The following is a 13,205-nucleotide window of genomic DNA, read 5'->3' as shown; positions in this document are numbered from 1 at the left end:
CTAGAAAGATTCCATTTTAATGTATCCTGTAACCATTCCAAACCAATAAGAAAAGGATGTTGAAGGAAGATTCCATTTGATGTATCCTGCAACCCATTCAAAACCAATAAGAAAAGGATGTTGAAGGAAGATTCCAATTAATGTATCCTGTAACCATTCCAAACCAATAAGAAAAGGATGTTGAAGGAAGATTCCATTTGATGTATCCTGCACCCATTCCAAACCAATAAGAAAAGGATGTTGAAGGAAGATTCCAATTAATGTATCCTGCACCCATTCCAAACCAATAAGAAAAGGATGTTGAAGGAAGATTCCAATTAATGTGTCCTGTAACCATTCAAAACCAATAAGAAAATTATGTTGAATGAAGATTCCAATTAATTTATCCTGTAACCATTCAAAACCAATAAGAAAAGGATGTTGAAGGAAGATTCCATTTAATGTATCCTGTAATCATTCAAAACCAATAAGAAAAGGATGTTGGTGGTCACATGTGTACTTGAATAAGGAAGCCAATTACGCTAATATAATAATAAGTAGGCAAATAAAGATGTATAATCATAAGTAATAGTTTTCTTGATGGTGGAACATACTACATGGTCTGTCTTCTTCAGGTATGATATTACAACTACAAGTACTGGCAAGAATTTCGATTTGAAGTCTTCTGAGGTTTTCTTTGGAAGACAATCTGGGTGCTCTGAAACTGCTGTTCCCCTTCGCCCCGCTCGAGGTTGTGGTAGGGGCAAAATCTTTGGTACAGAATTTGTTGCTAAAGTGGCTACACGTTCGGTGTTTGTTTTACAGGACGGAATAATCAAAATTCAAACAAACGGCGAATTTCGGACTTGTGGTCCTTCAGGGCGGCAGAAATCTATAAACCCAGTGTCAAAAGAATTAGACGCGGAGTGTGTGATCAGTACTAAACAATACGATGTTAATATGTTGTTACAAAGACAAAAGACACAGGGATTAAATGTACCGGAAATGGTGTCAGCAGATGACAGAATATAGGTAAAGTTCAAGTGCATGAAAGGTGAGTAGACTTTGCCAAGTTCGGCTGATGTTGCTAGAGTCATTATCACGGTTCAGTAAAAGATCGTTTGCTTTGATTATTTCTATGGTTTCTAAACAATCTCTTTCTTTTGTAGTTTTGAGTTGGTGTAGGAAAATAATTTCATCCCAAAGTATTTTGTGACCTATTTCATATTAATGGTAAGTTAAATCGGATATCTGGAATTCACCTCTACGCATGTGACCTTGGTGTCCTTTGCGGGATATTATATATGCCTTTTGTTCCTTTAGTTGTGTTTCTTTCAGGTTAGTTAGTAAGGTGTTGATTTTATGTGAAAGTTTGAATTCAGTTTTTACATCAATGATCAAATTATTAAATAGACTAGTAACTTAATTAGCAATTTCTGGCACAAGGTGTGGTGATAAAAAAATTGTTGTGTTTTATGTTGTTGATAGGTGAAAGGTTAGAGCTAACATATTTTTTACCGTTCTGAAGTTCGGTACAAGCTCTATAAATCGTTCTTTGCCTACCTGTGATCATTTAATTATATATAACATCACAACTGTAATTAAACAAACTTCTGTAATGTTCGACATTAATTTATGCATAATAAATTCTTCCACGAAGAAATATCCCAGCAGTAAGTCATTAATATAAAAGTATTCAGGTTATAGAAGATAGCATTATTTAAAAATCACGAACTTCAGTGAAACATGAACAGTTCTATTGTAAATTCAACGTACTGAGATAATGATGATAGTTGACATGCGTGTTAATAACTCAGTTTCTAAGCACTTTTCTGCCTTACTTACTCTTCTAAGTTTTAATCATTTTACTGCATTTACAAGTATATGAAAGAAATCACAAAAGATATGAAAGATAAAAACAGGGATAAATGATACAAATTTAAGAAGTTTAAATTGACAGATAGGACGAAATTTTTAGTGTACTAGAGGAAAACGAGATCTGGTTAAAATGGAAAATTAGAAAATCAAGGAGTGCTTATGAGAAAGGGTTGAATGATAATGCTCTAACTAACAGCAAGGATTTTTACAGTATGTTAAAGGTAAGTAAAATGTCAAAATGGCGATTGGGCCTCTAGAAAGATGCTAATAGCAAGGTTCTTGTTGAAGATTGTGAGGTGGTTGAGCTTCTACTTCTTCTCTTCTGTTTTTACAGAAGATATTAGGAACCTGACCCACAACATTCTACGGAAAATACTGAAGTTATCCTGAATCGTGTAGATATTAATCCTTTAGTCTGTTTGAAGTTAAGCACAAAGCTACACAATGGGCTATCTGTGCTCTGCCCACCATGGGTATAGAAACCCGGTTTCTAGCGTTGCAAGTCTGCAGACATACCGCTGTGCCACTAAAGGGGGGGGGCTAATCCCTTGGTGGTAAGTAGAAAAAAACTGAAATGTTAAAATGAACTTCATATACTCGATTTTAAAAAGTGTTTGATAAGATGTCACTCAGATTAGCTACGAAAGTCACATTGGTAGGAATTGGGGAATAACTAAAAAATTTACTTGTAGCGTGATTGGATGAGAGAAAACAAATGGAAGTTTTTTAATTGGTATCATTGATAGTGACATAACTAGTCAATTAGCCAAGTTTGCTGATAACATCTCTTAAGCAATTCTAACTGTATTAAAAATGTTGAAGTTTTACAAGTGACTTCGATCAGTTGGTAAGTTGGGCAAATATTTACGAAATTAATTATAATTATGGAGTTAGACAAATACAGACTCAACACAGGTTCTGCATACATACATACAAAAAAACCAGACCAAAGTGCAGTCTGCAATGTGGGCAAATCCTGGTGGCAGATCAACCAACACTCACCCACTGAGCGAGGCCTATTCTCACGTTCACGCGCATTAGCAAAATAATTTCACGTTTTGATCAAAATAAGTTTTCAATAACACATCGATCCATGAAAAATTTACACAGACCCATTATGCTTTATCAAATAAAAACAATTCTATGGGGAGAATTCCAGAAAGCGACCGATCGTCTTCGGAACTTGAAGCAATTCAATGTGAACTAAAATATTACTTTTTCAAAATTCTCACTCAAAGAAAATCCTAAAAGTTGGCAGCACTGTGACTATACTCTGGCAACAGCTTGTCAATACCACTGACGTGAACCAATCAAAAGGTTTGGTTTTGAATTTCGCGCAAAGCTACACGAAGGCTCTCTGAGCTAGCCGTCCCTAATTAAAAATTTAAAGACTAGAGGTAAGGCAGGTGCCCATCAACACCCACCGCCAACTCTTGGGCTACTCTTTTACCAACGAATTGACTGTCACATTATAATGCCCTCACAGCTGAAAGGGCGAGCATGTTTGGGGGGACGGGGATTCGAACCACTTGGCCATGCTAGGTCCCCAATCAAAAGGATACAGATTCATATCACATTCGTCACTTAACAGACTGAATGTGTCTCAATTAGCTTGGCACGATTTATTATTATTTACAAAACATATAAAAACTAGTCATTTGTTCCAAGGTTTCTACATGAATATTGTTATATACTAAGGAATCAAGTTAACGTTTTAATGTATCGTGTTTTAATTATTTGTTAAAGTTTAATTCTTCGAAAAGCCCTTTTTAATATATATATTTTTGGGCTACAATTAAAACATTTACAAAATCTAATGTTTATTCATTCTTTATTTCTTTTCCAAAGAGGTATCATAACCAAAACCTCAAGATCATGTATTATCACAGCTACGTAACTAAATCAAACTCGATGGTTGCAAACTGATCAGGATTGTACATTCATTGATGTCTAAAGAACTTTGTTAACTAAACGTTTGTTTGCTTCTTGTATACATTGTTTTATATATTCCACGCATGAGTCAAGTAGTCGGTGGTTATTTATTTGCAGAAAATGTCAACTCCAGTTGTATTCAATTTCAGCAAGGACCTAATCCGGGTAGTGATGTCCACACTGTTACATGTCTGACAGCCGTTATCTGACACACAAAACAAATTCATATCTCGAGCAGCATGTGATAAATCTCTATAATCATCACTCTTTGTTGAAAAAAAATGTTATATTTTAATATTTTCACATTTTAACAAAGAATTTTTTTTTGTAATTTTTAGTAGATACATATGGGAATAATAAATCCAAAACAAACTTTTTTTTTGAGATAAGAATATTTAAAACTGATTGTTTGATTTAAAAAAAAAAAGTTATATACTTAAAAGCAATGGGTAAATCAATTCTAGTTTCAATTTCATTGTAAATTATTTGAAAGCATAGACTGTTTTTGAAAATTGCTGATAATTTGGACTATGTTAGGCCTAGTGGTTAATATGCCAGTGCATATCAGAGGGTCCCAGATTTAAATCGTGATGCCCCTAAAAATGAACTGTTCTTTCAGGTATGGGCTCATTATTAATCAAAGTGGTGACCAATCCTATTATTTAGTTCTTGGGACAGCATGTGCTGCTGACTGGTTTCCCTCCCTCTGGTCAGTAGTTCAAATTAGAAATGGCTATAAATGGTTGCAAATAATGTGCCACTTAAAACAATCACAAAGTACAAAATCAGTTATCAAAATCTGTTAGTAATGATATAAATGTAATTATTTTCAAAAGTTAATAACAATAATGTGGGAGCTACAGTCCCACATTTGTAAGATTGTGGAGGGATCAATGTAGATAAAGAAAATTACAAAAGATGAGCATCTTTCTGATGATATATAGCATTGAAATGAGAAAACTAAGAGTGTGTCAGCCCCACTAGGGGCCAAACCTAATAAATAAAGCATGTATGAGTAGGGCGGCTAGAGCAATAAGTCAAGCTGTACAGTATTGGAGAAAATACTTACTTTAAATACTTATCAGAATAAGCAGATGCAAAGATGAATAATTCCAGACCTACATCCTGAAGAGCACACAAGATGCAGCCGGCTGGTATTGGTCTGGTTCTAAGTGTATGAAGTAACCTGTACTACACTTCTAGGTAAAAACCTCAGCCCTTCTACCAATCAACTTTATCTTATACCAGTGGGATTACACTGACCCAAAATATAACTCTCCATACCAACCTCCACAATAGTTTGGGGATGGAAAGCAAGGGATTGAATTACTCTACCAGTAGGAAAATGGAGCATAATTTGAAAAGGGTAGAACAACAGAGAGGTACATGGAACAAACAGGAACTTTCTGCATAATGTCTCACAATGATAGATTATGCAATGGGTTACCATGAATAGGAACAGATGGCACTAGCCAAATGTAAAGGCAGAATCACACCTGATGCTGTCATTGTTGTTTTTTCTCCTGAAGTGCAGCCTGGAATATATATTGCCTAGGCAGGCTTGTAGAAAATCACATCTTAAGAGTAGGCACTTGGCAGGGGCATCTAGGCTTAACACTTTGTTATTTCTTACTTGATGTGGAATTTGAGGGGAGAGGAATGCCAAGGGTTATGTGGGATTGAGTGAGTCCCCATGAAAGTGAGAAATGATAAGATACAAGGAGAGGCCACTAAAAGGATATATATGGGTGCATATGAGAGGAAAAAGAGACTCAAGAAAAGTCAGAATCTCCAAAAAAGACAGAACCTCTAATCAAGGAAGAGAAGGAGGCATGAAAGTTTTGGTAACCTGAAACTCCTTGTCTGAAGACTTAAAGGAGTAGACTGAACCTGACCTGCAAACAAATTTAAAAGACTCCATTAAAATATAATGACTGATAATAATATAAGGTACTGTATTACTGTTTTGGCACAAACTACACAACATGCCACCTGCATTCCAGCCACCAAGCGAAAACAAACTCCAGACTATAGCATTGTAAATCTGTAAACTAACTGTTGACTCAACATTGAACTTATGTAAGTAAATCAAGTACTGGATGGAGTAAGATGGACTTGAGAAGCTTGACCAGTCAAACCAAATAAGATGACTCCTGAAGAAGGGAAGTCACAGCCACAGATGCTTCTTTTGGTAGACTAAAATCAGCCAGATGTTCAAACTGTACAGGAAAAGTAGGCCCAACAAAAACACAATCCATCCAAGTGCTCTCAGGATCTGAATGAAAACATATGGGGCTGCAGACAACCTGAGTGGAAGGGACTGTAACTTAAAAATTCAACCACAGTGAATGAATCAGAGGAAAATACAAGTGGTCAACAAATCAGGGTGTAAAGCAATGCAACTGAAACACTGACCCTAGTCATCCACAGTAAGGGAGAGAAAAATTGTCAATGTTGATTTGAAGGATGTCAAAAACTTGGTTTGAGGATGACAGAACAATAAGGTCACCAATCACTTGTCCAAAGAGGATGACAAAATAACAAAGATAAAACCATAGACTGAGGTTGAGAACCTGGTACACAGCATTCATAACCTGGAGAAAAGGCACAGACTTCTGCAGGTGTCAAAGAAGCAAAGGAACTGAGGGGCTAGAAAGAGGATGTTAAGTGTGGAAAGACAGGGAAAACCTATGAGAAAGCACCTGTATGACATGAAGTTATTCTGCAAAGGAAGTCTACAGGTACATAAAGTGAGAGAGAGCCAAGCTCCCACAAGATCAATGCCAAAAAAGTGATTCCAGAAACAAGTTCAATTCTTCATAATCCACTATGCCCAGCCCTCCAAGAGAGGAGGGGGCATCAGAAAGTACTGAAATGATGAGGAGCAGGACAGGTGATGGCTGTATGAGAATCTCCTGAACAAGAAATCTGTAGGAATCCCCTGGATTGACCAAAGAGGAAAACCAAAGTGAGTAGAGAATACTGCCGATGAACCGACTCAGATGAAGTTTCCAACAGATGAGAAACTAAAAAAAAACCTCATTATGTAGGAAGGGTGCCATACAGAAGTCCTCAAAATAAAACATATGGAAGCAGCTCCAGAAAGTGAGATGTCCTGAACATGCAAATTCAGGAAAAAGATAAACCAAGTGAATTGGGACACTGTAGAAAATTTTAGAAATTGAGGCCAAGATGGAGAACAGGTGATGGCAACTCTTTCCCCAGCAAAGCTGTCGAGGATGTAATGTAATGCCTTTGAAAGAATGTAAAGTGTGGTCAGACAGAAGAAAAGCTGAGCAAAAGCAAGATTAAGAGAAGCAGGATGAGAGCAAATGAGAAACAAAGAATGAAAAGTAGAATATTCCAAAGCTGGAAGAAGAGATTCAAGGGCTGGTCTAGGGATGAGATTTCTAGGTCTGGGAGGACAATGCAGCTGGAATTCAAAACAATTTTGATGCAAAAAATAGTGGAATAAACATGAATATATGGAGAGGGAGGAAAGAGATGAAAGTCAAAAGAAGGAGGCTCGTGTAACAAGTTAGTCCAAGATTCAGCAAAAAAATACTTGGAGAAAGAGGGAAAATGTCAACTCAGTTCAGGAATTCTAGATCCAAGATTAGAATGGAACCAACCATCTGTTTCACAATGGTGGTAACATCGTTGACCATCAGAGTGGCTTCATTCACCAATAAAAACAGTAACAGACAACTCCTGTCATGGACTGTCAGGGCCTCAAGATGAGTCAGAAATGTGAATACATGAAAGCATAGTCTATTTGCTCCTCAAAATTGTGTAACTTTTGCAAACTGAAAAAAATATCATCATCTACAGATAAAACCCTTAATGTAATAAAAAAATGTTTTTGATTATAATTAAACTAATTATAGAATGAAAAAAATTGTTCTAAAGGTTTGCTTAAAATATATATATGCATTTATGATTTCTAACAAATCTGTAATTAATAATAACATTCCTCCGTCTGATTTAGCTCACACAACAGTTCATGAAGTACAATTGTTTTTTGGCTACATAACACCACCATTTATTTGTATCTCGTTACTACTACACAAAACAAGACTTCGATTTGACTACTTCACTGTATATTGTTAGTGACACATAAACAAATAAAAAGTGATTACCAAACATGAAGTTTATTAAATTTCTAGAATGTTTACATTTCACAGCTCACTCGAGAGTAAACAGTACACAAGATTCCTACGTGTTTGAGAACTTGAAAACTACATTCTATGAACTTCCTTTCTTTTTGAATTAATCTTCCTAATAAACAAACTCATCTAGTTAAAGAAAAACCAACGAGAGCCATGTTTGGCAGGTTCTCGAGGAAAATCATCAGGTAGGCTTGGTATTTGATTTGGATACTTGGGTAGGGTCTCGGGTTCTGGCTTAGGTCGCTGAGTCTTGTGAACTCGTGGTCGACTGAAATATCCAAGTTCTGGCCTATCCAAACCCATTTTGTCCATCATGCAGTTATCCAAAGCAGCTTGAGTCTTTCTGCAACTAAGTTACATTTACTTTTATAAGACAAACACTGAAAGAAATAATTATTAATATTTAGTACCTTTGGTTAAACATTTCAACATGCTTTTCCTATACTTATAAGGAACTTGTACATACAGTTTGGATATTTTACTAAATGCCAGAAATAAATACTGTTGTACGATAAACACCTACTACTAATTCAACACATTAACTAAATTAAATATTTATTAAATCCTACAGTGCAAACAAGATAGTAGAGATGGCATTTGTATCATCCCTATATGATAGCACAGACACACAGTGTGTTAGAATGTTAACAGACATAAATAGGATTAATTAAGCTCAGTTGTGATTGAATAATTATATATATATATTGCTATATGCTATATCTTGCCTGTGATATTATGTATGAATAATGCAATTGCCATCCCCACTGTCTTGTTTGCATTCTTTATGAAAGGTTGATATTAGCCATCCCTACATTTACTTCCTTTTTTGAAAAGTTTTTCTTTACTTGTTTTTGTTAATGCAGTGTTTCAATAGACATATGAAGGTTGTATTTATAACCAAGTTCTAAATGCAATGAGGTTACAACTGTAAAAATTATTGTTTATCTATTATTTGCTAGTAATTCCTGTTTCATCCTGTACTTCAACTTTTTAAAGGAACACCAACTTTCTCTAAGAAAGCTAACTTCAAGGGGTAATGATAACATCGTTTACACTAGAATTATGATTTTTCTTTAATTACTACTAGTTAATAATTCTTATAAAAGCAGATACTCAGTTTGAAACTATGTCACCTCAGTAAATTTGTTTGACACCACTGTTTTGGTTTTTGAGTTATCATGTAATAAAAAAGAAGAAATTCAAACTTTTTGCTATGATATTTACAGACATTCCCAGAACTTGTTACTCAGCCATTACATAGATACTGTTATAAAAGGAAACACTGTATAGTATTGTAAAATTCTGATGACCTATAGAGGAGATATGTTGAATATCATTTCGATGAACAATCCAAGCCATCCCTATATCAGCAGTGCTACTGCCTATCTGATAAGCATTGCATTATCAATCAATTATGTAATATTTTTGAAAATAAAGTAAAAAATACAATTAATTTCAACTTTACATTACAATCTGTACTAATACAAAGATATATGTAGCTTCATTAGAAGGTATTTATTTGATTTTGTTGTTGTTTTTAGAGCAAAGCCACAAGATCAAACCCCAGATCTTAGCATTATAAGTCCATAGACTTACCACTGTCCCACCAAAGGACAGAATATACTCATGTGTACACTTTTAGAGACAGCAATAAAGTAGATGTAATGATAATTATACAAATTTGAGATGTTTTCATTAAAGTATATATATATATATATCAATCTGTTTTGTTTTAAAGTAATTACACATTTCTAATTCATAAAATGTATAATTGCTTTAAAACAAAAATGTGCAAAAATGGTAACACCAGTGTTAATTGTAAAATAAGTTACACTTATGAATTGTAAGAACAAGTATACCTAAAACAAGTTAATAGAACAGAGATTACTATATACTCCTCCTAGATTTTGCAATTAATACAAACAGCATTAACACATACCTACCACCCAGAAATAATAAGTCACAGAAGAACTAGTTGTTCCAACACTTGGTTTAATATAATAAATGAGAAACTTACCAACCTACATATTTTTTGCAAAATAGTGATTCTACCACAGGAAATAGTTTATATTACAGTAGCCCCAACAGTGAACATAAATATGCAGACATTTGAAAACATCATCCTTAATTTGGTGAATATAAAAGTCAAGATACGTTGACAATATTTCCACTGTTGTTCAAGAAAATCAAATGGAAGATTTTCCATTCTTTCTCAATAGCATTAGAATCATGAATTATACTCTCTATCTAAGAAGGAATGAAACAGAAACATCAGTTTTTTAAATAAACAAAAATAAATGACTCTTATCATTTGATGTCTTTTCCAAACCAACACACATTCCGATACCTTCATGCATCTTCCCACCACATAACCCATAAAGAAAAAAAGCACAAGCTGAAACGGAAATGAGCTTAAAACTGAAAAAATTGGGTATTTTACTCAGTTCATCCATAAATGCACAGAAAAAGTCAAGACTAAGAATAAAAATTCAGAAAATCCCATAAATTTGTATGTATATCATACGTAAAAGTAACCTCAGAACAGGTTTCTTGAATATTTATATGATTTTACATCAAAACATCTTACAGAGCAAATAAAAATTTTAGACTAATGCTGGTATACCCCAAAAAACTCCTTTCCACCTTTATCAATGGGTGGGGGTCTATAGAGGTGCCATTAACATGCAGGAAATTCTACGCAAGTGAAAATGGGATAAGTGTAACTATTCAGATAAAATAACATATTAAAGGAATAAAAATGTAGATCCATTACACAGCACCATCAATGAATATTATCTAGAATATGGCTTCCATCAACTGGACACTACAAAGGAAGAACATTTCTAAAACATAAAAACAAGAAGGATGCCTTACAATTTATACTTCATTGAAGACCCTCATTAACAGAGACAAAAAGTATGGAAACCAATCTTAAGTAAGTTTAAAAAATAATACTGACAGTGGGAAACAGCATAATTTAGACATCTGTTATCTTCATATGTATATATTTTACAAAATTATAACCATCATAATCTTTCATTCTTTTTCAATCCCTCATAATTACTCTGTCATATGAATCAAACTTTACTTAATAGTTTTCTCAAAGAAATTACTATATATATATATATATATATATATATATACACACACACATGTTTGTGTAACATTACACCAAAGTATCTATTCTGATGTTATTGTGACTACATTGTTACAAGTTCAATCATGGAACACAAAATTCTTTATTAAAATAGATGTTATGTAATGTTCATTTTAAGCCTGGCAATGGCACCAGTAGAACAGTTGGAATGTCACTGTAACAAAAACTTATTTCTTGTCAATTACATGGATAGTCTTACTCTTCTAAAAACCTAATTTATCTTGACCATAAATATACAATTTAGAACACTAAAAGCCAGCAAAACATTGAAAATCAATGTGCCTAAAATCTGAGATACAAATCATGAAAGAAAATTATAATAAGTAAGATTTTGCTAGTTCTATATTTTTGACCAGGAAAATTACAAGATGGAATTTTTTCATTAGTATTATATATAAAAACTTGCAGATTTATTCTTTAATAAAATCAATACTGGATTTTAGAATTCTTTCCTGGCTAAATATTTCATTTACACTAACACTACTACACACACAACTACAGTTTCCTAAAACAAATTGTCACATACTATTTAAAAGCCATTTCAGGACTGCTATACTCCAGGCAATGGGCATATGCTTCAAATGGCTCTCGGCATGTTTTCTTGACTTGACGAAAAAATTCCAGTGCACAGGAGGTGACAGCTTTGCCTTCATCCAAACACTTTCGTGGATCCTTTTCTTCTCTACGGCAGAGCATGAACTCCTAAGAAAGGTCCAACAGCAATGTAGTCATATTCAAAGGTTTTCTTTAACTAATGTTGCTGTAAGTATTAGAAGCACAGACTAATACATAAGTATGACATGCACAGAATACTGTCAATTATTATCATAATTAGTGTTTGGTGTTGGAATTCTAAGTTTTAACAATATGTCATAAATATTTCATAACAGATATATTTCTTCAAAAGACACTTCGGGTTGAGGCTTCTCATTACTTGTTTAATCTTTTTTGAATACATTTTCATTTGACAGAGTAGATCTTCATAATTAAAAAACAATAAAATATAAAATTCAGTTACTTTTACTCTAATAAATTTGACAGTCATTGCTGATAAAACTACATTAGTGAGTTGAAAATAAATACAGGACTCCTTAACCTGAAAAAAGACTTACCTTAGGGAATCAAAAAGTCACCCCATACAAGATTCAAACCTGAGTTTCAGTAAGATGAAACATGTCTCTTTGGTACATACATGTCTATAAAGGTTTCAGTACCAGCTAAATGATTATTATTTATGAATTTCTGTCTTAAGATTCATCCCAATCTAACAGAATATCATGACTATGGCCTAAGTCCCTGACCTTAAAATAGTACAAAATCTAGAATCACTGTGGAATAATGAATTTTGGAATGTGGAAGAAGCTGAAAAACTGGAGTTTAAGTGATGAATGAACGAGTATTTTAAAGATCAAGGTTGGGTATAAAATAAAAATTTATGTAGTTTGAGTAAGGTGAGAGTAGAAAATGGGATCAACCTGATGGGCCAAATGGCCACATATAGTGATAGTAAAAATTGGGATAAAAAATAAGCCAAATGCCCCATTTTATCCTTAAGAAATGGAATTAGAAATAATTAACAATGTATAACTACAGAATGGAGGAAAATGTATGGTTCCCACATAAATTTAAAAAATAAAGGCACTGAAATATATATTACTGCTCATTTCTGGTGGGAATTTTAAGCTTTTGAATATGAACACTTAACATAACTACAGACAACAAGGGTCCATTAATCATTCAAGTAAAAATATAAACCCATCCTCCATGTTTATGCCAAACTTTTCTAAAAATGACTTTTATCTGAACATTTCCTAAGCAGGCAAGTCATTTTCTTGGAATTTTATCCAAAAATTCTCACATCTTTTCATAGCAATATGTTTAGAGTATATATTACAGTTTTAGTTAGAAATATCTAATTGATGTGAAAAATATTTTTTTTTTCATTTATTACAATCATTATAATTATAGGAAAACAACATTATCCTTACTAATAATATCAATAAATTTAGAGTTCTACAAACTTGTTCTACTGTTGGAAATAATAACTGTTAGAAATCCATAGGGTGGTTTGATTAATGATGTGGTATGTG

General features: G+C 33.6%; 1 protein-coding gene across 1 annotated transcript; it reads right to left on the bottom strand.

Annotated features, from left to right (window-relative positions):
* Window positions 1-7,918: 7,918 nt before the first annotated feature.
* On the bottom strand, window positions 7,919-11,852 carry LOC106462212 (NADH dehydrogenase [ubiquinone] 1 alpha subcomplex subunit 8-like). Its single transcript, XM_013922111.2, has 2 exons — window positions 11,642-11,852; window positions 7,919-8,307 (listed from the first exon to the last, which is right to left on the bottom strand). The coding sequence occupies exons 1-2, from the start codon at window positions 11,809-11,811 to the stop codon at window positions 8,085-8,087; spliced, it is 393 nt and encodes a 130-aa protein (XP_013777565.2). The 5' UTR covers window positions 11,812-11,852; the 3' UTR covers window positions 7,919-8,084.
* Between the last annotated feature and the right edge of the window lie 1,353 nt (window positions 11,853-13,205).

Source organism: Limulus polyphemus, unplaced genomic scaffold (assembly GCF_000517525.1).
Source record: "Limulus polyphemus unplaced genomic scaffold, Limulus_polyphemus-2.1.2 Scaffold1119, whole genome shotgun sequence".
NCBI lineage: Eukaryota > Metazoa > Arthropoda > Merostomata > Xiphosura > Limulidae > Limulus > Limulus polyphemus.
Note: the sequence above shows the minus strand (reverse complement) of the source record. Positions and strands in the feature narration are given on the sequence as shown.